Source organism: Chanodichthys erythropterus, chromosome 12 (assembly GCF_024489055.1).
Source record: "Chanodichthys erythropterus isolate Z2021 chromosome 12, ASM2448905v1, whole genome shotgun sequence".
In the NCBI taxonomy this organism is placed as follows: domain Eukaryota; kingdom Metazoa; phylum Chordata; class Actinopteri; order Cypriniformes; family Xenocyprididae; genus Chanodichthys; species Chanodichthys erythropterus.
Genome location: NC_090232.1, coordinates 51,677,269 through 51,704,993, shown reverse-complemented (window position 1 = coordinate 51,704,993; position 27,725 = coordinate 51,677,269). Strand labels below are relative to the sequence as shown.

The 27,725-nt window shown below is 38.2% G+C and overlaps 2 protein-coding genes across 3 annotated transcripts; both read right to left on the bottom strand.

Moving 5' to 3' along the window:
* Positions 1-286: 286 nt before the first annotated feature.
* On the bottom strand, positions 287-6,042 carry LOC137032164 (B-cell receptor CD22-like). 2 transcript variants are annotated; one of them, XM_067403772.1, is made up of 12 exons: positions 5,921-6,042; positions 5,590-5,656; positions 4,841-5,188; positions 4,497-4,742; positions 3,300-3,551; positions 2,972-3,214; positions 2,792-2,888; positions 2,578-2,611; positions 2,091-2,174; positions 1,067-1,144; positions 917-994; positions 287-770 (listed from the first exon to the last, which is right to left on the bottom strand). In XM_067403772.1, exons 2-12 carry the CDS (start codon positions 5,642-5,644, stop codon positions 747-749), a joined length of 1,539 nt encoding a protein of 512 aa, XP_067259873.1. In that variant the 5' UTR covers positions 5,645-5,656; positions 5,921-6,042; the 3' UTR covers positions 287-746. The 2 variants fall into 2 exon arrangements, with proteins under 2 accessions (XP_067259873.1, XP_067259874.1); XM_067403773.1 differs by lacking the exon at positions 4,841-5,188.
* Positions 6,043-11,615: 5,573 nt separating this feature from the next.
* Positions 11,616-24,938, bottom strand: LOC137032455 (sialic acid-binding Ig-like lectin 16). The gene is given in 14 exon segments (XM_067404218.1): positions 11,616-11,779; positions 12,321-12,635; positions 14,206-14,279; positions 14,426-14,503; positions 14,592-14,653; positions 15,599-15,682; positions 16,075-16,108; positions 16,289-16,376; positions 16,460-16,702; positions 16,786-16,835; positions 23,355-23,565; positions 24,106-24,354; positions 24,452-24,792; positions 24,880-24,938. Coding segments are annotated over 14 exon segments (2,052 nt in total).
* Between the last annotated feature and the right edge of the window lie 2,787 nt (positions 24,939-27,725).

Here is a 27,725-nt window from a genome sequence, read left to right as displayed (position 1 = left end):
ATAAAAAACTACTACTGTAATAGAGATGCATTCATTGTAAATATTCTGCTTAGATTTTATATTTCAATATAATTCCTGCAGAAATTAAACAAGCTTTTATCAGTGTTGAAAGCAGTGTGTTAGCATTAAAAAAATCTGCTGCAAATATTGCAGATGGTGAAGTATGAATGACAAAAGTGTTCATTGAATGCATTTTGTATTAAAGCATTGAAAAATGATTCACAGTCACCAATTTTAATATTGATATTTTAAATGGAATCAATACTAAATAAGTAGCTTGTGAGTATCGATACATCAATGCTGCCGCCCATAAGGTTTGTACAAGCACATATTACAAATAAAACTGAACATTTAAAGGGAACACAAGAGCCAGAATAACAGAAGCTGATAATATTGAGCACTTTGAGAGCAAAAAACAACATATTCCTTTATGAATGCACACAATTATGATTTTGTTCAGTATATCAGGGTAAAATGATCAACTATGAATTAAAAGCAGGAAAATGTTGTAAAATAAAAAGCATGGCTTGTTTGCTGAACATCACTTGTGTTTTGCTCTGCTGAATTAATTTTAACATTTATATTTACACAATAACAAGCTTTAAACTTTCATTTAATTCCTCTGTTACATCATGTTTCTTCAACTGTACAGAAATGAAACTCATGTGACTCATCACTGATGATCCTTTCAATCACATGTGGCTCCGCCCACAGAGCTCAGGATTGGTTCCTTCATGCTCCGCCTCTTACTGCAGCATCTTCCTGTTGATCTGAACAAACAATAATAAGAAGAAAGACTGACTGAAGTTCATCAACAACATTATAAACCTTTCACAAGATCCACAAATCAATCACACTAGAGCTGAAGAGAGTTTGATGGATGATATTGAGAAGAGCTGCAGGTTCAGACACTCACTGATGGATTCTCATGTTTAGAAAAGCTCTGAGGATCAAGAGTCCTGCAGGAGTCTTCAGGAGCTCTGGGATGAACCGTCTGTGTGAAAGAGAGAGAGATCGGTCATGTAATCATCTGTGATGGATCATCTGACTGTGACGTCTCACTTACTGTGAGTGTGTCGTACAGGTCAGAGGTCATGGAGTTGAGATCAAGAGCTGTATATGTGTCTTCATTGGGATCAGAGATCTACAGGAGAGACAGAAGGACACACATCACAAAATATCACAACAATAAAAACATGATCAATGATACATTTACAAAATATACACATTTATGGAAACACAAAAAAAATACTGGAAAAAGATCCCTGTCACACGTCTACAGAAGCTCTTTTTTTGAGAATTAACAGAGGTTTAGATGTTGATGTCTTATTGAAAATGTTTCATTTGAGGTCACCATCATGGAGGTTGGTGGTTAGAGCTCTTGATCCAACATGTCTGTATTAATTACAGACAAATTAAAGCATTAAAGTGGTTTAAACAACTGCCATTTTCTTGTAATTGTTAACTTAAGAAATTAAAATGCCATATCAAACTCAACCAATGTGGAAAATATAATGTACAACACTGTCTTTGTTACACAAAAAAATCACTTCAGTGTTAAAAATTATTTCTATCATATTTTTGAGTTTATTATTTCCTTTTCACATAACACTTCTATACCAAAAGTAAAGAAAATGACAAAAAAGCAGTTGATTAAACAGACATGTTGATCTTCTTTATCAATGCAGAAATGTTTTCTGAAAACATGTGATTGCTGATAAAGAAGCAACTCTATAATAATCAGGGTCAAGACCTCAAATCAACGCTCTGTGTGAAAGAGAGAGAGATTGGTCATGTGATCATCTGTGATGATCATCTGACTGTGACGTCTCACATATGCTGCGTTCTCGTATTTACCAGAATCTTGAGATGACAACACGTGACGTTATATTCGGAGCTGTTCTTGTCCTTGGACTGGGAATTATGTGTTTCCATGGCACCACTATGAACGCCTAAATGAATCTGCAGCGGTCAGGTGGTACATGTGGAGCTTTCAGAGTTTCTGTTACTACGATCTCTATGAGGACGTGAACGCTTTTTACAAGCTAGAATCTCGTAACTACAGGAATTACGAGGCCGTGTGAACGCACCTTTACTGTGAGTGTGTCGTACAGGTCAGAGGTCATGGACTTGAGATCAAGAGCTGTATATGTGTCTTCATTGGGATCAGAGATCTACAGGAGAGACAGAAGGACACACATCACAAAATATCACAATAATAAAAACATGATCAATGAAAAACTTAGAAATATACACATTTAAAAAATACTGGAAAAAGATCCCTGACTGTGTTGAAAGTAAAGGGCTTTTTCATGGGACGCCGTTCACTTTTCCTTTCTTCTTACTGCCTCTCATGTGTACAGAGGTACAGAAGCAGGAGCGTTTGCTCATCTGACATGATTACTGAATAAATATTTTATTCCATGTTGTATATATATATATATAACAAGATAAAATAACATGAAGTTTGGTCTTGATGTGGATTTTATAATTTCTCCAGTTTTTCTTTGCTTTCTCTTGATTTGAGCATAGCTGATATTAGACCATGTTTTTTTAAGTCATGTTGAGATGATTTACCTGTTTTTTAGTTTGATCATCCCTTCGTTTCCTCCTGTTATAATGAAAGACATTAATATCATATGGACTCTATTCAATTAAGAGAAAATATGAATTTTGTTTATAAAAATTACTAATAATTAAAAACAAAACTGAGCAATTTCTTACATTAAATCAAACTTATTCAGTACAAAACTGAACTTATACAACCACTGCAGTATTTTATTGAGCTCACATTATAAACAGGATGATGATGAAGATGATGATGATGAAGAACAATCCTCCAGATGTCGCTGCGATCACAATCACATTCATACCATCACCATGATGAACTGAAAGAGGAAGATCATCATGATTAACTCTCCAAACTGATGAATGATGTGAAGATACAGGAGTGTGTTAATAAAAGCTTCACCTGTGACAGTTACATCGTCTGATCTCTGAGATCCATGTTGATTGTGAGCCTGACAGTAGAAGCGTCCACTCTGTAGTGCACTGAAACTCTGTCCAGATCCAACAGCTGAGCTTTCATTCTCCTTAAACCAGCTGAAGTTCAGAGCAGGAGGGTTTGAATCACTGCTGCAGATCAGAGTCACTGAATCTCCTGACACTATTTCACCAGATCCGTTTATCAACACTGAGACACTCCTGGGAGGATCTGAAACAGAAAACAAAATACATTCACATCACAGACTTTGTTTATAGGATTTAATGTCACAGTTACTGAACCATCATTAACTCACACATGACATTTAAAGTCACAGCAGAGTATTTCTCTCCATGATCATTGATGGATCTGCACTTGTATTCTCCACTGTCATCAGAGCTGATCTTTGAGATGCTGAAGATTCTTCCAGATCCTACAAACGTTCCTCCTTTAAACCAGCTGATTTCTGCAGGAGGGTTTGAATCACTGCTGCAGATCAGAGTCACTGAATCTCCTGACACTATTTCACCAGATGGACTGATGGAGATCACTGGATTCTCTGGAGGATCTACAGGAGAAATATGTAATATCAAGTCTCCACATGAAAAATAAGAATGTGAATAATATGTACATGGTATATGGCATTTGTCTATTAATGTTCAAGCTTTTGTATGCTGATACTGTTTTCTTGGCCTTTTTAGATTACATTTCTTATATTGTTGTGTTAATTATTCACATTCATAATTGTATTAGGTATTTAATTAGTGTGTTTTATTCTTGATTCTAATTTTTAAAAGTACTCTGGATTTACCACAAGAGTAATTTTGTTATGTGTCACACAATGACAGTATATAAAGTGTTTGAACTTGATCATGCATGTACATTCAGAGTCAAAATATGAATATTACATATATAAACGTGACTAGTTGGATTTTGCACACATGGTCTGAGTCTAGAATCGCTTCACACTCAAGTAAATGCAAATTTACATTCAAGCATCATTAATCTCACCAATGTACTTTTATTTCAGTTTTTACAAAATTTAGCATAAACAACGTGAATTCTTGGATCCAACATGAGTGGGGACATAAAAGTGAAGCTTGTTATTTCATAGAATCATTTTAAATCATCCTTCTGTTAAAGTGTATGCATTATTTGAGCTTTAAGGTGTTTAAAATCACATATAATGTATTTCCAAATGTAGGTTAGGGAGGAGCCTAAACATTCAGTCCTGTCAATCATCATTATGATGAACATATATAAGCAGCAGTAACTGCGTAATCCCAGTGACAATCCTTCCAGCATCCCTCATCCTCCCCATCTCCTCCTCTATTTCTCTTATTCTCCCTCTATGTTCTATCCTCTTGTGAATTCACATCTTGTGCTGTACTGTTGAAACAGTATTTTACTGCTGTTTTTAATGATCAGAACAGTTTACTTTCACTTTTAAACAAAATGAGGGACAATTGAACTCTACTGGCTTTAGAAATAAAACTTCAAAGAATATACTTACATCTGATATTGAGATAAACATCAGGAGAGATATAACTGTGTCCATATACACCACAGCTATATCTGCTTGTATCTTCTCTGCTGACTCTCCCGAGGTCGAGCTGGTTTCCATTAATTCCTGCAGTTAATGGCTGTGAGTTTCTGTACCAGATGAATGTTGCTCTATCAGTCAGAGTGCAGCTGCTTTTACATGTCAGACGGACTGAATCTCCCTCTGTCACTCTCTCAGGAGACTCCACCTGAAGATCTGAACACAACACACACATTATATCTAGTGCTGCTGTCATACACTGATTATTATTCAACATAATGCACAGAAGAAGAGAGAAACCTCATGAAAGTCACCTGTGACAGTAAGAGTCACTCCTGGATAACCAGTCCATTTACCATCAGGATTATCAGTGATGAATTTGAAATAGTACATGTGTGAATCCTTCAGTGTCACATGACTCAGTCTGATGGTGCAGATCTTCTGTTTATCTCCCAGATACTGAAGCCTCTGACTGTATTCAGGGTCCTTAGACAGATCTAGAAACTCTCCATCCTCTTTTACATCACCTTTGGTCCAGAACACTTTCTTGATCTGATATCCAGTAGGGTATGTATAAGTGCAGTTCATTATCACTGATGAGTCCTTTAGTGCACAGATGTGTGAAGGACTGTAACTCACACCCCAACCAGCACTAGAAACACCTGAAACACACATTTACAAGAAAATAATGAAAATATCCATCTATGAAAACTTTATTTTACAAAACTGGTGTTTATGTAAATGAAGAACTACACTTATCATGTGTAAAATCTACAGACAGAAGGTGATGAAATACAGGAAGCAGAAGAGTAAACGTGAAAAACAGTCTGAACTAAATGTCAGAAGTTTAAGCAATTGGCATTATGTCAGTAAAAACTAAATAATATAATTTTGTTTGGATGCAACAAATACATTTCAGTCCTTTTTTGTAGTAGATATTTTACTGCTGATCTTTTTCCCCAGGGCTAACAGCAGGACTAACTGGACCAAGTTAATTAGTCACAACCTTCGTTTCTAATATTGAGTTATTATCAGTCACACAACATTTTCAGGAGAGACTCACCTGGAATCATGAGCAGAAACAGCAGAAGAAGAGAAGGAGCCGGTCTCTGTGACATCACTGCAGGAAACTAAATCATTTACACAACAGTAAAACATGTCAGCTTTAGCTTCAAAAACACAATAACTTCAGTCTATTGTACTGTAAACACTGTAAAAATCACGACTGTTAGCAGTTTTCCACTGTTGAAACTCATTTAAAGGCAACATTAGGCACACATGAGCTCTGGATGTTCAGAGGTTATTATGAAAGAAAATGTTTCTCAGAAGTTTCTTCAGTGAATGAAGATTCATTAGTTATTCAATATTCATCACTGAACAAGTGTAACTCTTACCGTGTTGTAGTTTCAGACAGCAAACAGACTCCAGGAGAGTGAACTGAAATGTGAGCTGAAAACTTTCTTCTGCTGTTTTTGCTTTTTTTTCCTTCCTCTTTTTAAAGACTATTTTAGTGACCTTCCCCATGCCGAGACAGGAACAACCCAAATGAAATCACTTGCAAAGAATGAAAAAGTAAAACATCTTTCAAGAAGGATGATTAAAAATATATATAAGCATGACTGCAGATCTTTCATAATAATGTTCAAATGAAGCTCTCAGTGTGAAGAGAATCTTCCTGTCACCATGATCAGTATTCATGAGGTTTCTGAATAGTTATTGTTTGAAGAGGCGTGTCTGCTGTAAGAGATGCACTGCTATGATTGGCTGAAATAAGTAGGGCTGCCCTTGACTAAAGATTTTTCTGATCAACTAGTAGTCGTTCATTTTAAGTGATTATTCAATTAATCACACTTTTATTAATAAACCATATAAATCATAATAATGAGCCTTTAATTGCCTACATAGCCGATCAGTGATCAAGCACACACATACTGAAGTCTCAATCTGTTTACTTTTTCAATGTGACAAAACTCAAAACTTTTGGAATAGTTTATATCTTCATATGGTAAACATCTTGATTTTTCCAAATGCTTTCAGTTGAAATATATACACTGTGTGCAGAATTATTAGCAAGTTGATTTTCTGATCATATTTTTTTTTCCAAGCACATTTTACCAATTCCAATCCACATCAATCTTAATAACTACTATTAATATTGTTTTTAATCATTTATAAGTGATATATAATTGTTCATGAAGGCTGTAAATGAAAAATGCCTTATATTCAGGTGTGCAGAATTATTAGGCAGGTTTTCTTTTACAGGCAAAATGAGCCAAAAAAGAGATTTAACTCAGACTGAAAAGTCAAAAATTATGAAATACTCATGAGAAGGATGCAATACTAATGCAATACTAGAAATTACAAAGTTAAAGCATGACCAAGGAACAGCAAAATGCTCATTGGGTCAGCGGGGTCATACAAAAACAGGTGGAAAAGAAAAGACATGTTAACTTAAGAATTAAGTGTGAAACCATCAGGAACCCTTTAGTCTCCAGCAACACCATTTTCCAGAACTGCAACCTACCTGGAGTTTCCAGAAGTGCAAGGTGTCAGGGTCTCAGAGACTTAGGTTAGCAGAATCTGGCAGTAAGGTGTGGGAGTTCACTTTTAGTCCATCTCTTATCCTGAAATGTCCGTCTTGCAGATATGGACTAAAAATGATCTTCCAAAACTTATTGCCAGATTCTGGAAGATAAATTCTTCAAACAGTGGTACAAGAGGATGTGGTGCTGGTCCTTCAGGAGTCACTCTAAAGCTGTCTGTCTATAAGGCCTATAAAAACCCAGTCTTCATGTCTTCATTTTATAACACTTCAGCTTGTGATTCTTATTAAGAGCGGGTAATTTTTTAGGATTCTTTAGCTAACCTAAGTCTCTGAGACCCTGACACCTTGCACTTCTGGAGACTCCAGGTAGGTTGCAGTTCTGGAAAATGGTGGCGCTGGAGACTAAAGGGTTCCTGATGGTTTCACACTTAATTCTTCACCTCAATTCTTAATTATTTTGCAGTTAACATGTGTCTTTTCTTTTCCACCTGTTTTTGTATGACCCCGCTGACCCAATGAGCATTTTGCTGTCCATTAGTCATGCTTTAACTTTGCAATTTCTAGTATTACATTAGTATTGCGTCCTTCTCATGAGTATTTAATAATTTTTGACTTTTCAGTCTGAGTTAAATCTCTTTTTTGGCTCATTTTGCCTGTAAAAGAAAACCTGCCTAATAATTCTGCACACCTGAATATAAGGCATTTTTCATTTCCAGCCTTCATGAACAATTATATATCACTTATAAATGATTAAAAACAATATTAATAGTAGTTATTAAGATTGATGTGGATTGGAATTGGTAAAATGTGCTTGGAAAAAAAATATGATCAGAAAATCAACTTGCCTAATAATTCTGCACACAGTGTAATGTTACTATGAAGGTTGCAACTAATGCAATGATTTACATTGTTTTTTTTTTTTATTATTATTTGTTTGGAAACAAATACTATTTATAAGCAAAAATTCTCTTACTCTCAGCCTACTTTTTCATATTTCTTAACTGAAATTAATGCATTTCTCAGATCTCTAATAATAATAATAATAACGTTGCTTTCTAATCTTGGTTTCAATAAAAGCCGTTTCTGGAGTAACAAGGAAGTTTTCAGTTCTGATATTCTTATGAAGGCCTCATATGTGTCAAAAGATTTGATTTCTCAATTCATGCCCACATTTAAAGAGAAGCAGTGTTTCATTTAGACTCATGTGTGTTTGCACAATAAGATCAAACCATGTTTAAATGCATGTTCAGAAACATTGTACACATCTTAAAGGGATAGTTCACCCAAAAATGTAAATTATCCCAATATTTACTCACCCTCGAGCCATCCTAGGTGTATATGATTTTCTTCTTCAAAGTTGTCAATCATGAACAACATGTTGCTCTATTAATATTCATACACATGACAATTAAGACTAAGAAAAATAATAAGCATTAATGATTTAAGGAATCATTTATATCAAAAAGAGAATTTTATTGCTTTTAGTTCATGTCTATCAGCTCTGAGATTTTCTATATGCAAACAAAGTCACATAAACCTCTATCATATCTCCACATTGTCTTCTGAGGAAACAAGCTATACAATTGATGATCTGGGCTGCGTTTAGCCCTGACAACACGTTGCAAAACGTTACACCCTGTTCTGATGACGCAAGAGCTGAGAAAGACATTCTTTGTGTTCTTTTTGAAGACTTTTCAGAGCCTGATGAAGTCGGTATAAATACATGTTTAATACTGCAAAACACGCTCGATGTTACAGTCACTGCCCTTGCCGTCCAGAATAAAAGAGATCACATTTGTAAATGACTTTACTTGGACCCATTGTGTGAGCTGTCTCTTTAATACCGTGTGGTTTATATACATGTTGCTGCTGATTGGGCTGACATTTTTGACACACCCACCAAACAAGAGAAGACATATCTCAAACCCATTGCACACCGTTTCCAGGAAACACAATAGGGTCTGGCTGCAGCCTGAGGGGGCGAGTGCAGCTCCACTCTCGCACAGGAAATACGTCACCTCCACTAGTTTAATTACTGTGTTTGCATTATTGTAAGGGTAGGTTTAGGGTTGTGGTAGTTGTAGACGTTAGTAAAAAACAAGTGGTCCATGGTCTGCAGCCAGACCCTTCTCAGGAAACATGTCGTTCAACCCAGAAATCATAGCAAAACGTTGCGCACCGGTTTGAGCTTTATGTTTGTCCAATCAAATGCTCTGATGAGTGAGAAAGTCCCTCCACTAATCCATCTGACACTGACTAGTATAAAATTAGCAATTTATGTTCAAGACTGTGACGTAAAAATATTGGATATTTATAAAATGGACAAGCCCATTAACACGCCTCACCTAAACTTCCTGTTTCAAAAGAAAATCAACATACCACAGAAAACTGGCCACAACCTAAACAGGCCACAAACTTCAGAAGAAAATGAAAGACACTTTATATCTAAATTAAGCAGCAACTGCTTCAGTGCCTCAGAAGTTGAAATGAAACAGAGACTCACTGTGAATCATGAGCAGAAAGATCAGAGGAAGAGCAGGAGCCATTCTGACCAACATCAGCATCAAATCTATCTATAATACAGCATAAATCATCACTCATATACTCATAAACAGTGTCTGTTCATCACTCTAAACAGCTCTTAGTGTAAGATCTTTGCTCATCTGAAGATTATTAATGCTCAACATCAGTGTGTGTAAATGAACTGATCATTAGATGTACAGAAGATATTTCTCATGTCAGGAATCATGTGTTATATGAGCTTCATCTATAGAAATATTCATCAGTTTTTATTGAAGTATGAATGTGTTTGTATTACCATGTTGAAGCTCATCAGATCAACAGCAACCAAATGACTGACTGTTTTAACACAAGAACTTTAGCTTTAAACTGACAGACTGTGGTTAAAACTGTGGTTTTTTACACACAGTTGCAGAAATATCTGTTTCCCATGAGAACAACATCACTGAACTATAACCAGAGAAAAATAATGATCTTTTCTTTAAGTTAATATAAATATAGTTACTCATTATATTTAGAGAAGAGGATTGTATAACCAGACGTTCTGCTGGATATTTATTATGTTAGTTGATGTTTTTGCATTCAGAATGAGAAAACTCTTTTCCTCTTTTGTCTGTCGCCCCCTACTGAACATCTTTGACTATTGTGTCATGTGACTCATGCTTCTCTACAGCAGTGGTATCCATCAAGCCGGGCTCACACTACAGGAGTTTCAGGCCGATTTATGCCTGATTTACCCCTCCCGAGAATATGAGAAAAAAAATCTCATCCATAACATTGATCGGTTCTGATGTTCGGTCCAGATTATCTGGTAACGTGAGGCATTTAAAGATTTAAAAGTGCAGAACTTAAATGTACAATATGTGATAATTCTGTCAGCTAGAGGGCGCTAGAAGCCTATTCAAAACAAAGGCGTAGCTTGATGGCACCAAGTTTGAGTGCGGAATCTTGGGACATGTGGTCTCCACCTCAATGAACGGTTGAAAAGAATCGGGAATAAATCATGTTCATGGATGTGATTATTAACGTTACTGTAGTGTGAAGCAGAGCAGGAGCGAGTGTTGTGGAGCTGAACGAGGAGCTGGAGCAATTGTGCAACACACGCCTCACGAGCAGCGGGACTTTTATTATGACACAGTCGCCGGCGCTGCTTCTGCTTTTCCGGTCATGAGTATGAGGTAACTGTTTATCATATTAGATACATTTGAGTGTGTTGAAAATGATGTTATAACATTACTCTGTGCGTTCACTCGGCGGCTGCTGTGAGACACTGTTACACACTGCAGTAGTCACCTTTCTTTATATAGCGCTTTTTACAATGCAGATTGTGTCAAAGCAGCTTTACAGTGATAACTGGTACATAATTCTGGCTGCACAGAAGCTCTTAAAGAATAGTGTCAATGCAGGCAGATCAAAGCACTGTTGAATATCAAATGCCTTGGAGACCTCATGCAGGTGCAGGGAGAGGAGCGGACAGGAACGGAGGTCTCCAGGGCAGATCCATGGGACTTCGGTAAAGTTGGTTTTATATTCGCACATTCGGACATCCGTATTCAATAGCCTTGTTAATCACACTACATTGGACATTCAGTGGACATTCACAAGTAAATATGCCATTAAAACAATACTTGCCTATTTTGATCGACTGTGAAAAATGTTGTAAGTTGACAATCGTTGGTTGTCAATATCATGTCGCTGCTTAAAATTAGCAAACATTAATTTATTGCACATTTATTGGAAAGTCTGAATTTATCAGAAGTCCGAATGTGCGAATATAAAACCAACTTTACCGAAGTATCCATGGGTCCAGGCAGCCATGGCGGGTCAGAGGCCGAGGGTGGCCATGGTGGGTCTGGAGCCGTGGACGGCCATGGAGGATCTTGAGCCCCACCCACATGTGTGGTGCCCACATGCCGTTCTTCTGTTACGGTGCTATAAGAGACGAGGCAGTATACGGAAATCCACAAACAGGGTCTTTACTGAACAAAGGAGAATACATACATCCAAACACATAGTATATAACATTAAGAACGGACAGCGAGTGAAGGGAGTGAGTCCTTCATATACGGAGTGCTGATGATGAAGTCAAGGTGCAGGTGATGAGTGCTGATGGGGAGATGATGAGGGGAGTAAGTGCAGGTGTGGAGACAGGAGGATGATGGGAAATGGAGTCCGGGAGACAAGGTAACTGTGACAGATCTGAACAAACAAGACTGACTGAAGTTCATCTACAATATTATAAAGTTTAGAAAAGAGAGTTGTTCAAACAAACTCTTTATTAAAAATGACTGGACTACATACAAAGAGTTGACAAGACATTTCAGTGTTCATCCAAACACTATCCTCAGTAACACAGGAACTGGCAAATATTCACCTATTACAGTCACATGATCAGCACACATGTAGAAGTCACATGAATGGCAAGTTGACAACATTGTATGCCTGCTAGCAGGGCTTGACATGAACTTTTTTGCTCACCAGCCACTGTGGTTTTACAAAGTTACTAGACACTCAGCATTTTCATTGGCCACAATTTTGACACCAATCAGCAGCAGAATCACACACACTCAAATAATGATGATCATGGAGGAATCTCAAAATAAAACACACAAACATGACTTTTTCACCAAGATGAGCAGATTCAGTCACAAACATTACATCTGTAAACCAAGAGAAATTTCAGATCAGATAATTCAAACACACAAGATACAGTATTTCATGTTCCTCACCATCTGTGACGTTCAGCTGAAGTTCAGTGAAGCTCTCAGTATAGTGAGACACATTCACTCCACACCTGTATGTTCCTGCATCTGCAGCTTTCAGCTCTCTAAAAAACACCATCAAGACTCCTGCTCTGGTGTCGTCATATAAAGAAACATCTCCATTCTCCATCCATTCATCCTGAACTCCTGGATTCTTCCTCTCTGAACATCCATCTGATTCTTTACAGATGTATTTTGGATTGGTTTTGTATTGAGGATGTTCACACTTGATCATCATACGACCTCCTGAGTATCCGCTCACTCTAGACACGCCCACTTTAGCTGTCAATCACAAATATCTGACTGAATCAGTGTCTTCACCAAATATGAAATCCAGCAAACTGACTATGTGATCTTACTAGGTGACATTGATAGTTTGTACTCTCTGTCTCTACATCTGTCTGCTTTAGTTACTTCCTCTTTCTTCAGCTCTTTATCAGTAATGAGCAGCTTTACTGGCCCCTCCCACCATCAGCACTGACTGAATATTACATTAATCACACTGAAAGAGCGCCACCTAGTGGAGGTTACAGTGTCTGATACTGAGAGATCATACAGGGTTCATCTTCTCTATATAAGGACTAATGACACTGAAGATAATTGATCAGCGTTATTTAAATCTTCCACTAGAGGGCGACAGTATAATTCACTCACTAGAGCCCATCTCAGAAAAAAATCAAAAACTGATACTGATACTATTTTTGACATTTTCATCAGTTGTAAGAAACATTAACAGCTTTCTTTAGGATGAAACTGATCAGATCTGTCCGGCATTTGACTGGATTAGTTTGGATACTTTATGCATTAAAATCTTTAATAATATCATAGTTTGATGTGGATTCAGCACCATGGACAGCAGCTGTCAGAGAAACATCAGCATCATTGATCATCTGCTTCCCTTCATCTCTGGTTTGGTCATAAAAACATCTGTATGAACAATGACTGTATGTAATTATCAAATATTAGTTTCATTTCTCCAGATTCACTCTCTCTCTCTTTGAACACACAGGAAGTGTAAATCTGTACCATTTACATTTCATCATTTCAGAACACAAGGAAATTATGCTCTGTGTCAACTACCGTACAACACAACTACATGAAACTAACTTTAATGAAACCAATAAATGTAAAGTTTAGTCATTGAAATTACAATATAGAACATGAACTTATATCTGCCACTAGATGGAGCCAGAGCTTTCAATAACACAACTGGTCATGTGTTTACTGTAGGAGCTCAAATCTATAGGTGTGAGTGTGAATATGAAGATATGTGAGTGTGTCATCCTGTGATGGACCGACATCTGTCCAGTGTGTTTCCTGTCTACAACCTGAGACACTGGGAAAGACTCCAGAATGCATTCATGAATGCATTTTGTGTGAAAGCAATGAAAAATGATTCACAGTCACCAATTTTAATATAGATATTTTAAATGGAATCAATACTAAATAAGTAGCTTGTGAGTATCGATACATCAATAGGGACCATAAGGTTTATACAAGAACATATTACAAATAAAACTGAACATTTAAAGGGAACACAAGAGCCAGAATAACAGAAGCTGATAATATTGAGCACTTTGAGAGCAAAAAACAACATATTCCTTTATGAATGCACACAATTATGATTTTGTTCAGTATATCAGGGTAAAATGATCAACTATGATTTAAAAGCAGGAAAATGTTGTAAAATGAAAAGCATCACTTGTGTTTTGCTCTGCTGGATTAATTTTAACATTTATATTTACACAATAACAAGCTTTAACTTTAATTTAATTCCTCTGTTACATCATGTTTCTTCAACTATACAGAAATGAAACTCGTGTGACTCATCACTGATGATCCTGTCAATCACATGTGGCTCCGCCCACAGAGCTCAGGATTGGTTCCTTCATGCTCCGCCTCTTACTGCAGCATCGTCCTGTTGATCTGAACAAACAATAAGATGAAGAAAGACTGACTGAAGTTCATCAACAACATTATAAACCTTTCACAAGATCCACAAATCAATCACACTAGAGCTGAAGAGAGTTTGATGGATGATATTGAGAAGAGCTGCAGGTTCAGACACTCACTGATGGATTCTCATGTTTAGAAAAGCTCTGAGGATCAAGAGTCCTGCAGGAGTCTTCAGGAGCTCTGGGATGAACCGTCTGTGTGAAAGAGAGAGAGATCGGTCATGTGATCATCTGTGATGGATCATCTGACTGTGACGTCTCACTTACTGTGAGTGTGTCGTACAGGTCAGAGGTCGTGGACTTGAGCTCAAGAGCTGTATATGTGTCTTCATTGGGATCAGAGATCTACAGGAGAGACAGAAGGACACACATCACAAAATATCACAATAATAAAAACATGATCAATGATACATTTACATAATATACACATTTATGGAAACACAAAAAAAATACTGGAAAAAGATCCCTGTCACACGTCTACAGAAGCTCTTATTGAGAAATAACAGAGGTTTAGATGTTGATGTCTTATTGAAAATGTTTCATTTGAGGTCACCATCATGGAGGTTGGTGGTTAGAGCTCTTGATCCAACATGTCTGTATTAATTACAGACAAATTAAAGCATTAAAGTGGTTTAAACAACTGCCATTTTCTTGTAATTGTTAACTTAAGAAATTAAAATGCCATATCAAACTCAACCAATGTGGAAAATATAATGTACAACACTGTCTTTGTTACACAAAAAAATCACTTCAGTGTTAAAAATTATTTCTATCATATTTTTGAGTTTATTATTTCCTTTTCACATAACACTTCTATACCAAAAGTAAAGAAAATGACAAAAAAGCAGTTGATTAAACAGACATGTTTATTTTCTTTATCAATGCAGAAATGTTTTCTGAAAACATGTGATTGCTGATAAAGAAGCAACTCTATAATAATCAGGGGTCAAGAGCTCAAATCAACGCTCTGTGTGAAAGAGAGAGAGATCGGTCATGTGATCATCTGTGATGATCATCTGACTGTGACGTCTCACATATGCTGCGTTCTCGTATTTACCAGAATCTTGAGATGACAACACGTGACGTTATATTCGGAGCTGTTCTTGTCCTTGGACTGGGAATTATGTGTTTCCATGGCACCACTATGAACGCCTAAATGAATCTGCAGCGGTCAGGTGGTACATGTGGAGCTTTCAGAGTTTCTGTTACTACGATCTCTATGAGGACGTGAATGCTTTTTACAAGCTAGAATCTCGTAACTACAGGAATTACGAGGCCGTGTGAACGCACCTTTACTGTGAGTGTGCCGTACAGGTCAGAGGTCGTGGAGTTGAGATCAAGAGCTGTATATGTGTCTTCATTGGGATCAGAGATCTACAGGAGAGACAGAAGGACACACATCACAAAATATCACAATAATAAAAACATGATCAATGAAAAACTTAGAAATATACACATTTAAAAAATACTGGAAAAAGATCCCTGACAGTGTTGAAAGTAAAGGGCTTTTTACACTTTTCTTGTCTTCGTACTGCCTCTCATGTGTACAGATGTGCAGAAGTGTGAGCGTTTGCTCATCTGAGATGAATAAATATTTTATTCCATTGCATGAAATGTATTTTATATATATAAATAACAAAACCAAATAACATGAAGTTTGGTCTTGATGTGGATTTTATAATTTCTGCAGTTTTTCTTTGCTTTCTCTTAATTTGAGCATAGCTGATATTAGACCATGTTTTTTAAGTCATGTTGAGATGATTTACCTGTTTTTTAGTTTGATCATCCCTTCGTTTCCTCCTGTTATAATGACAGACATTAATATCATATGGACTCTATTACATTAAGAGAAATTATGAATTTTGTTTATAAAAATTACTAATAATTAAAAACAAAACTGAGCAATATCTTACATTAAATCAAACTTATTCAGTACAAAACTGAACTTATACAACCACTGCAGTATTTTATTGAGCTCACATTATAAATATGATGATGATGATGATGATGAATAATCCTCCAGATGTCACTGCGATCACAATCACATTCATACCAGCACCATGATGAACTGAAAGAGGAAGATCATCATGATTAACTCTCCAAACTGATGAATGATGTGAAGATACAGGAGTGTGTTAATAAAAGCTTCACCTGTGACAGTTACAGCATCTGATCTCTGAGATCCATGTTGATTGTGAGCCTGACAGTAGAAGCGTCCACTCTGTAGTGCACTGAAACTCTGTCCAGATCCAACAGCTGAGCTTTCATTCTCCTTAAACCAGCTGAAGTTCAGAGCAGGAGGGTTTGAATCACTGCTGCACATCAGAGTCACTGAATCTCCTGACACTATTTCACCAGATCCAGTTATCAACACTGAGACGTTCCTGGGAGTGTCTAAAATCAATACAATTGAAATTCACAATAAATATTAGAAAATTGTAGATTTGTGAACAATGTTCAGATGATCATTAACTCACACATGACATTTAAAGTCACAGCATCAGAGTGTTTCTCTCCATGTTTATTTCTGGTGTTACGTCCAAGGACGTATGTTTTTGTTTTGTTTGTTTTTTCTTCCTGTTCTCTCTCTTTCTCTCGCTCTCCCTTCATCAGCAGGAAGTAATGGCTGTCACCTGGCTCCAATGATCAATAATTGGTTATCCGATGTGATTGGAGGAGGAGAGGGAGCTGTGGGGGATTTAAGCAGTACCAGTGCACAGAGCTGGGTGTGTGTGTGTGGAGGCTGCATCGTGAGGCTTCTTTTTCCAACCCAGAAAGCCTTGTTAGTTGTTTTTTTGATTTATATCTCGTTGATGGAATTGTTTTTCTTTCCCTTTAGTGTCATTGTGTTGACACTTTTTGTTGTACTTTGGTGCTACTAGAAAACCCTTATGTTTTGTAAGTTCTTTTCTTTTGTATATACTTTTGTTATTGTTTTCCTTTTACCTAAGTTTATCTTGTCAATTATTTGGGGAAGGGTTAGTAGAGAGGTGGGTGCCATTTTCTTTATATCTTGTTTTCTCTTGTTTAAGCTAGTTAGGGCGTTAGCGTATTATTGTATTTTGGTTTCTTTTCTTTTGTAGATTAGTTAGTTTCTTCCTAAATAGTTAGAGGGCTTATGTTTGTTATTTTGGCCTTGTCCCCTCTTGAAGCTTTAATCCTCCCACACTTGTATAATAAATGAACTTGTTTTTGATATTGAGTTGCCTTTGGTCTTTGTTAAAGCCCTTGGGTTGGGAATTGCACCTTGCTGCCTCCACACATCACACCATATTTATTCTGTTACTTGTCCCCTAAACCCTAGACTAGCTGGGGACGTAACAGAATTTGGGGGCTCGTCTAACAGGTGGTAACAGATTGTTATCCTGTTTGCAACAGCGTTGAACTACTCCATTGGTGGGTGATCGGATCTTTAATTGGTAAGTGTCCTTTTTCTCTTTGTTTTGCCTGGCTGTTTTTGCTCTTTGTCGTGGGAGGAAAAGTTAATGCTTGGGTTATGGAGTTTGATTTAATTTCGTTTACTTTAGTTCCCACTGTAGAAGTGTATAACCGTTGTCGTAAAAAGGATTTAATCTCCATAGCAGACTTCTTTAACATTAGCATACCTAAAGAGGCGAGTAAACGGGTTATCAAAGAGGAATTATTTGGGGAGCTGGTAGAAGCTGGCATTTTGGCCGCATCAGATGGGGCTTTTGGGAAAGAATCTGAGACTGCAGAGATTGCTGGCTTTGATTCTGTTCTCAACATAGACTCAAAAGATTCTGGTTCTGATGCTATATTGGCAATTAAGCTGAAAGAATTAGATCTTGAGTTAAAACGTCAGGAATGTGAGTCTCAACGCATCAGGCTTCGTGTGATAGAAGCTGAGCGAGCGCGGGATAGTGAGCGGCATGGGAATGAGATGGAGGCTCTTAAATTACGTAGTAGGCCTATTCCATCACCTCGTGCTAGACCTTCAGTTTCTTCACCGGTAATGCCGATAGCAGATTCTGCTCAGACCCTTAATCAAAGTTCCTCTGATTCATCTTCTGAGTCACAATCTGATTTTGACGTTAGTAAATATATTAGACTGGTTCCGCCATTTAGAGAGACTGAAGTGGACTCCTATTTCATAGCGTTTGAACGTGTTGCTGCTAAACTGCGGTGGCCTAGGGATATGTGGGCTTTACTACTTCAATGCAATCTGTCAGGTAAGGCACAGGAGGTTACGGCTGCATTACCTATTGAACAATCTTTAGATTATGATGCTATAAAAATGTCTGTTACGGGCATATGAACTGGTGCCAGAAGCTTATCGGCAAAAGTTTAGAGCACACGCAAAAACAGCCAGACAAACTTATGTTGAATTTGCACGAGAGAAAAAGGCACTTTTTGAAAAGTGGTGCCTTTCTAGCAAGATTACTACTTTTGAGCAGCTCCAGGAGTTGATCTTGTTAGAAGATTTTAAATCTTGTGTCCCAGAAAATGTTGTTGTTCACTTGAATGAACAGAAGGTGCAAGTCTTATCTGATGCTGCTGTTGTAGCGGATGAGTTTGTATTGACCCATCGTAATGTGTTTTCTTCTGTACGTCAGGCTAAAGGTCAATCTTCAGTTATGGAGGGCTTAGAACCTTTTCAGGCTTCTGTTCGTTCTGCTAGATCAGAGATGTCTGCTGGAGGTAGACGTAAATCTAGTCCTAAGCGTGCAGGGGACAAGCGGGTCTGTTTTTATTGTCTCGATCCAAGTCACTTAATCTCGGAGTGTAAGGCTTGGAAACAGAAAAGTGTTGTTAAGCCTAAAAATGTAGCACTAGTACAATCTGTACCAGAGTTAAATGATGATGCTATTGTTTACCAGCCTTTTCTTTCCTTTGGCTCAGTTTCTCTTTCACCTGATTCTGAGACACAGCAAGTCAGAATTTTACGGGACACAGGAGCTATGCAGTCACTAATTCTGGAGGGAACGTTACCTTTTTCACCAGAGTCCTATACAGGTAGTGATGTATTAATCCGTGGATGTGAAATGGGATGTGTTAATGTTCCTCTCCATAGGGTGTATTTGGAGTCTGACCTAGTCACAGGACCAGTTGTTCTGGGAGTGTGTTCACAGTTACCTGTAGATGGTGTCAGTCTTATTCTGGGAAACGAGCTGGCTGGTGGTAAGGTTTTTCCTAGACCCATTGTAGTACACCAACCTAGTGTTAAGTTGCCTGATCTCTCTACTCAATTCTCTGCTGTATTTCCTGCCTGTGTTGTGACCCGTGCACAGTCAAAGAAATTTGAAAATACTGTTGACTTATCTGACACTGTTTTCTTCTCTCAGCCTGACTGTGAAAAGTGTGAGCTGAGAGTTGTACCTGAGATTATTCCAGAACCTACTGAATCAAGTGCATCACCAGACCTTTCTTTAAAGGTTTGTAAGGAGGATTTGATTGCAGCTCAGACTTCTGACCCATCCTTAGTCTCATGTAGGGATTCTGTAGTGGACCTTATGCAAGTGCCTGAAGCTGGTGTAGCTTACTTTTTGGAGGATGGTGTACTGAAGCGTAGGTGGAAGCCTCAGTGTTCTGATTTGAATTGGCAAGAGGTTCACCAAATTGTTCTACCCTCTGGGTATCGTTCACAAGTGTTGCAATTAGCTCATGAAAATGCTTTATCGGGCCATTTAGGCGTGACTAAAACTTTTCATCGAATTTCCAAGCATTTCTTTTGGCCGGGTCTGAAGTCATCTGTGTCCAAATTTGTGCGTTCCTGTCCAACTTGTCAATTGGCAGGGAATCCAAACCAAATCGTTCAGCCTGCTCCACTTAATCCGATTCCAGTTCTTGGTGAGCCTTTTGAGCGATTAATCATTGACTGCGTAGGGCCCTTGCCTAGGTCAAAGTCAGGTTATCAGTATGTCCTGACCATTATGTGTGCGGCGACGCGTTACCCAGAAGCGGTTCCTCTTCGCACTCTTAAAGCAAGGACCGTAGTTCAAGAGCTCATTAAGTTTTGCTCTATATTTGGCTTACCAAAGGTGATTCAATCAGATCAAGGCACCAATTTCACATCTAAAGTATTTTCACAGTTGTTAAATGAGTTGGGTATTAAGCATCAATTGGCCAGTGCCTACCACCCGGAATCCCAAGGTGCACTGGAACGATTCCATCAGACTCTTAAGTCGATGCTCCGAAAATTTTGTATTGAGACTGGTAGGGAATGGGTTGAGGGTCTACCGTTGATTATGTTTGCTGCAAGAGAGAGTGTCCAGGAGTCGCTGGGTTTCAGTCCAGCAGAGCTGGTGTTTGGACACACTGTAAGAGGTCCTCTCAGGTTGATCAGTGAGCAGTTGCTTTCACAGAGTTCTTCACCCATGTCTATTCTAGACTACGTCAGTTCTTTCCGTGAACGACTTCATAAAGCCTGTGAGATTGCTAAAGCTCATCTTTCCAACTCCCAGACTAGGATGAAGGTGCAGTATGATCGTAAGAGTGTGACGCGTACTTTCCAGCCTGGCGAGTCTGTGCTCATCCTGCTTCCTGTCCCTGGTTCAGCATTGCAGGCTAGGTTCTCTGGACCTTATACGGTAGAGAGGAAGATAAGTAATACCAACTACGTCATCTCTACTCCTGACCGGAAGCGTAAAAGCAGGGTATGTCATGTGAACATGTTGAAGGCTTATGTTGCACGGGATGTGAAGTGAGTTTTCCTAAGCCAGTGCCGGTGTCTACTGTTGTTTTGCCCTCAGCATATTGCCCCGAGGAAGATGGATTGCTGGCAAAAGATGCTCAAACTTCGTGTGCCCGTTTACAGAATTCTGCTGTGTTGGCTAACTTGAATGCATGCCTTTCCCATTTGTCTGCAAGTGAGTTTGAAGCCATCAGCCACTTGATTGGTAAATATCCCAGCCTTTATGCTGATGTGCCTTCTCAAACTACTGTACTATGCCATGACATTGACGTCGGTAACAGTCAACCAATTAAGCAACATCCTTACCGAGTGAACCCAAAAAAACGTGACCTTATGAAATCTGAGGTTCAATATCTACTTGATCATGACCTGGCTGTGCCTAGTCAAAGTCCATGGAGTTCTCCATGTATATTGGTACCTAAATCTGATTCCACCTTTAGGTTTTGTACCGATTATCGTAAACTTAATGCTGTGACCAAGCCAGATTCCTTCCCTCTTCCAAGGATGGAAGATTGTGTAGACCGAGTTGGTAGTGCCCGTTACGTCACAAAATTAGACTTGCTAAAAGGGTACTGGCAAGTTCCCTTAACACCTCGTGCTTCAGAGATATCAGCTTTTGTCACCCCTGATAACTTCCTGCAATACTCTGTCATGGCTTTTGGCATGCGAAATGCACCTTCCACCTTTCAAAGACTCATGAACAGAGTATTGTCAGGACTGCAGAATACTGAAGTCTATTTGGATGATGTTGTGGTGTACTCCAACTCATGGGAAGATCACTTGATCAAGTTGGACAAAGTGTTTGGACGGTTAGCTGATGCTTCACTAACCTTAAATTTAGCAAAATGTGAATTTGCCAAAGCTGTAGTTGTATACCTTGGAAAGTGTGTGGGACAGGGTCAAGTGCGACCAGTAGAAGCTAAAGTCTCTGCAATTGTTGAGTTCCCTACACCGACTAACAAGCGTGAGTTGAGGCGTTTCTTGGGGATGGCCGGATACTATCGTGGCTTCTGCAGAAACTTTGCTGCCATTGTTTCACCACTTACTGACCTCTTAAGTACATCTAAGAAATTTGTGTGGACATCAGAGTGTATAAGTGCTTTTAATGCTGCTAAAGACCTCCTTTGTACCGCTCCTGTTCTCTCTGCTCCCAACTTCTCATCACCTTTCAAGTTACAGGTGGATGCCAGCGCTACCGGAGCTGGTGCAGTTCTCCTCCAGGAAGATCAAGCGGGCATTGAACATCCTGTATCTTTTTCTCTAAGAAGTTTTCTAAGAGTCAACAGAACTACAGTACAATCGAGAAGGAGGCATTGGCTTTATTGTTAGCACTCCAACATTTTGAGGTGTATTTGGGTGGAAGTAATGACCCCATTACAGTTTACACTGATCATAACCCCCTGGTGTTTCTTTTGAGAATGTCCAATTCCAACCAACGTCTTATGCGCTGGTCTCTTATTATGCAAGAATACAACATTGATATCCGTCATAAAAAGGGAGTTGATAATGTTGTTGCAGACGCTTTGTCTAGAACTTATGTTCTGGGAAATTAAGACTTGTCCGTAAACTCAATTACAACCTGTTGGCTGTAATCTTTTGTGGTGAGGGTGTTACGTCCAAGGACGTATGTTTTTGTTTTGTTTGTTTTTTCTTCCTGTTCTCTCTCTTTCTCTCGCTCTCCCTTCATCAGCAGGAAGTAATGGCTGTCACCTGGCTCCAATGATCAATAATTGGTTATCCGATGTGATTGGAGGAGGAGAGGGAGCTGTGGGGGATTTAAGCAGTACCAGTGCACAGAGCTGGGTGTGTGTGTGTGGAGGCTGCATCGTGAGGCTTCTTTTTCCAACCCAGAAAGCCTTGTTAGTTGTTTTTTTGATTTATATCTCGTTGATGGAATTGTTTTTCTTTCCCTTTAGTGTCATTGTGTTGACACTTTTTGTTGTACTTTGGTGCTACTAGAAAACCCTTATGTTTTGTAAGTTCTTTTCTTTTGTATATACTTTTGTTATTGTTTTCCTTTTACCTAAGTTTATCTTGTCAATTATTTGGGGAAGGGTTAGTAGAGAGGTGGGTGCCATTTTCTTTATATCTTGTTTTCTCTTGTTTAAGCTAGTTAGGGAGTTAGCGTATTATTGTATTTTGGTTTCTTTTCTTTTGTAGATTAGTTAGTTTCTTCCTAAATAGTTAGAGGGCTTATGTTTGTTATTTTGGCCTTGTCCCCTCTTGAAGCTTTAATCCTCCCACACTTGTATAATAAATGAACTTGTTTTTGATATTGAGTTGCCTTTGGTCTTTGTTAAAGCCCTTGGGTTGGGAATTGCACCTTGCTGCCTCCACACATCACACCATATTTATTCTGTTACTTGTCCCCTAAACCCTAGACTAGCTGGGGACGTAACACTGGATCTGCACTTGTATTCTCCACTGTCATCAGAGCTGATCTTTGAGATGCTGTAGATTCTTCCAGATCCTACAAACGTTCCTCCTTTAAACCAGCTGATTTCTGCAGGAGGGTTTGAATCACTGCTGCAGATCAGAGTCACTGAATCTCCTGACACTATTTCACCAGATGGACTGATGGAGATCACAGGATTCACTGGAGGATCTACAGGAGAAACATGTAATATCAAGACTCCACATGAAAAATAACAGTGAATAATATGTATATGGCTTTTTTTTTCCATTCTTAGTAATACTCAAACTTTTGTATTTGGTATTTAATTAATGTGTTTTATTATTGATTCTTTGATTAAAATGCAAATGTTATTTGAGCTTTAAATGTGTTTCAAGAGTTTGTGTGGCCATATAATCTTAGCGTGAGTGGTAAACAGATTTGGCCTGCTGTCTGCTATAGATTACCTTGCATCCCTCCTCCTCCCCATCTCCCTCCTCTATTTATCTCATTCTCCCTCTATGCTGTACTGTTATAGGGGGGTTTAACTCGGAGCTCCTTCAAGGACAGCAAGCCAAGTTTGTTTAACCATTAACCATTTAGATTGAATGTTCACATCTTGTGCTGTACTGTTGAAACATTATTTTAACATTGTTTTAATGATCAGCCCAGTTTACTTCCATTTTTAAGCAAAAGGAGGGACAAACTGAACTCTACTGGCTTTGGAAAAAAAACTTCAAAGAATATACTGACATCTGACATTGAGCTCAGCAGCAGGAGAGATGTGATTGTGTCCATGTACAGCACAGCTATATCTGCCTGCATCCTCTCTTCTGACTGACTGCAGCAGGAGTTCATTGTTTCTGTCTCTTCTCTCAGTTAATGGCTGTGAGTTTCTGTACCAGATGAATGTTGCTCTGTCAGTCAGAGTGCAGCTGCTTTTACATGTCAGACGGACTGAATCTCCCTCTGTCACTCTCTCAGGAGACTCCACCTGAAGATCTGAACACACACACACATTATATCTAGTGCTGCTGTCATACACTGATTATTATTCAACATAATGCACAGAAGAAGAGAGAAACCTCATGAAAGTCACCTGTGACAGCAAGAGTCACTCCTGGATCACCAAACCATCTTCCTCCTGTTATATCAGTGATGAATCTGAAATAGTACATGTGTGAATCCTTCAGTGTCACATGACTCCGTCTGATGGTGCACTTCTGCTGTTTATCTCCCAGATACTGAAGCCTCTGACTGTATTCAGGGTCCTCAGACAGATCTGGAGGCTCTTCTGTTCCCTTTTTCTCTTTTGTTTTGGTTCAGAACACTTTCTCGATCCAGTATTCAGTAGGGTATGTATAAGTGCAGCTCATTATCACTGTTGAGTCCTTTAGTGCACAGATGTGTGAAGGACTGTAACTCACACCCCAATCAGCACTAGAAACTCCTGAAACACAGAAGTTGCAGTTGTGCATAAAAATGTGGTATGCAAAATCTCTAGTGTTTCTGAAGTGTTGCATTGACTAACCGTGAATCATGAGCAGGAAGATCAGAGGAAGAGGAGGAGCCATTCTGACTGACATCAGCATTGCAAAACCTACAACAAATGTACAGTGACTTATTTTTGTTAAATATAAGTGTTTTAAACTCTTGATATTTTTATAGTACAATATCTAAACATTTAAATATTATTTAGTTATCGTTTGGACGCTGGAGTTTACTGAAATTCAACCAGACTCATTGCGACTGGTTTAGAAATGGTTTATTTAAGCTTAACTTCCTCTTTCAGGCCAGTTCAAATTGAGCCTCATCTTCAGTAAAAGCTGTTAACCAAGACCACAACTAAATCACCAGATAAAGTTTTAACCTCAAGGATGTTTACCCACTGAGCTGGGAAAATCATATAAAATATATACATCAACAACAACAACAACAGCATTTTATCTCCAAAAATCACACTTTTTACTCCATTGAATATTAAATGGAGCTAAATTTCTTTTTTAAAAGTCATTTTACATTTTGAGACACACCTAAAAATGTTTTGTGTCTTAATGTGGTTTACTGTGTTCATTTGATACCCAAAAGATGTTACAATACACAATGATACTGAATTATTTTAATCTAAGGCAGATTTAAATAGCTATTTGTAACCAAGATACAAAACCACTTGAACTGTTGACTTTAAACCTTGTAGTTACTGTGACAACTAGCCCCATTTTCCACTATAACATATTGAATGTAAAGATTGATTAGTAAATGATGCTCTTACCTGTTTCATCAACACTCATGACCCGTGACATGAACAGGATGAAACCAGTATTGGGTTTCAGAGTGAGATTAACACCTTATATTTACCATGAGGATATGACACTTCACCCAGTGCTGATATAGCGGAAGCAAAGTTAAACAAAGCGACATCAGAGATGACAGTATACTAAAATAAAATAAAATAAATAAATAAATAAATAAAAGTTAAGCTGGTGAAACTTTGTCAGTTTTCTGAGATGCTCATGAGCATGTTTTTAACATAAATGTATATTTAACTTGTTCCTATAGGACCAAGTAAATAACTGTTTGATTGTGCATTTGATAAACCTTGACTAATTAATAGCTAATTGGTAATAAAACAAACAATAAGAACTTATCAGTAATTAAAAGAGTAACAGAATATTGAACATGCATCCTTATGTCTAAAGGTTTTATAATATGAGATCTAAGATTTATATTCTGGCAGAGGCCTTGTGTCACTTCTCTGATGTCTCATTAAACTCTTAATATGGCCATGAATACAGTTTCGTTTCTCACAGCAGCTTCTCTCTAGAGTTGACCATATGATCATGTGACCCTCAGGAGCGATGAACAGACGAGTGCTGACATCACATACCTGTTGCTCTAACATCTGTAGTTATAAACAGATTTTTGCTGATGTTGTTGAACTGTCAATATCCCAAGGGAGTCTATATAATACCTGGAATACCTAGACAGCATTAGTGTTCCCATTTATACCAAATTGTATTTGTTTGGCAGACTAACACATAGCAATGGAAGTACCAGATCTTGAAGCTCATGTGCATCCTATACAAGTAGATGCTGAAACATTTGCAGAATAAAGAGTAAGGTATACAAAGTTGTGCTGTAGAGGACGTGTGGTGCTGGGTTGTTTTCGTAGTCTCTTTTGAGATGCATTCACCTTGAAAATGGACAAGAATAGATTGCTGTGGTCAGAGAAGGAGAAAATAAGTGCATTCAAGATGGACAGTTTTCACTTCTCATAATGGCTCAGACACCTACGAGATCAAAGGCGGATATGTGTCATCATCAAGTCAATTTTCCCATCATGCCTTTTGTCAGCGCAGTTGGTGGACATTAGCAAAGCCACTTGAATGGATGTCAACGGAGGATAGGTTTCATACGCTGAATAAACCGCTTTTGTGAGGAAATAGCTCATCATTTAACAAATTGACAGCCTATCAGTTAATCTTACACAGAGGTCACAGACAATAGCACAAGAGGTATGATTCAGTTTACAGCACTTCTCATTCATTTCTATAGAATCTGCAAACAGTGATTGACTGTCACATAACTCTGAATGAAATTCAATGATGTCAAGGCTTTTTTTCAGTGGTTGAGCCACAGACCCTCATATCTCCCAACAATAAGACCATCTCTGCAGTGCTAAATTTGTAAATTAATAATTGCAGGATCTAAAACAACAATTAAAAGGTGTTGTGACCAACTTCAGTTTTCCCCTGAACATACAATGACGTCACTAAACAGTGATAATAACTAATAAGAGCATCATTTAAAAGTTTCCGCACGGCCCTACAGCCTAGTGTATTATTCTGTAACGTATTCTGTCTACATTGAGACCAAATATTGTTCACTTGTTCAGTGATATTCTCTCACCGACGACATCATTGCCTCTTTTATTACATTGATTTCTGACTCTCATAGCTTGTGTCTCCAGTAGAGATGTGCTGATTAACTCTACATCACCCAAATCCACTGTTAAATCAAATCATCCACCCAACACCCATCCACACCAATGATGTTCTCTGATTTAGATATCCGCACCCGACCCACACCCAACCCACACCTGATCATCACATTACAATTATTCAAATTCTCAGTGTTAAGCACAGTGATATGTTAACATGTAACATTGAAGTAGGCTGCTTTTAAATGAACATTTATTTAAAGCAAATTATCTTCTTTGGCAAAATTACATTTCAATCAAATAAGATTGTAATTGAGTCAAATTTCTCAAGGACCGTTGAGATAAAAGGTAGAAATAGGATGAAAGTTAGAGGAAGAACAAGCTGCTATTGTAAACTTGCCGCTCCCCTTCAACAGTGACACTAACGTGTCTA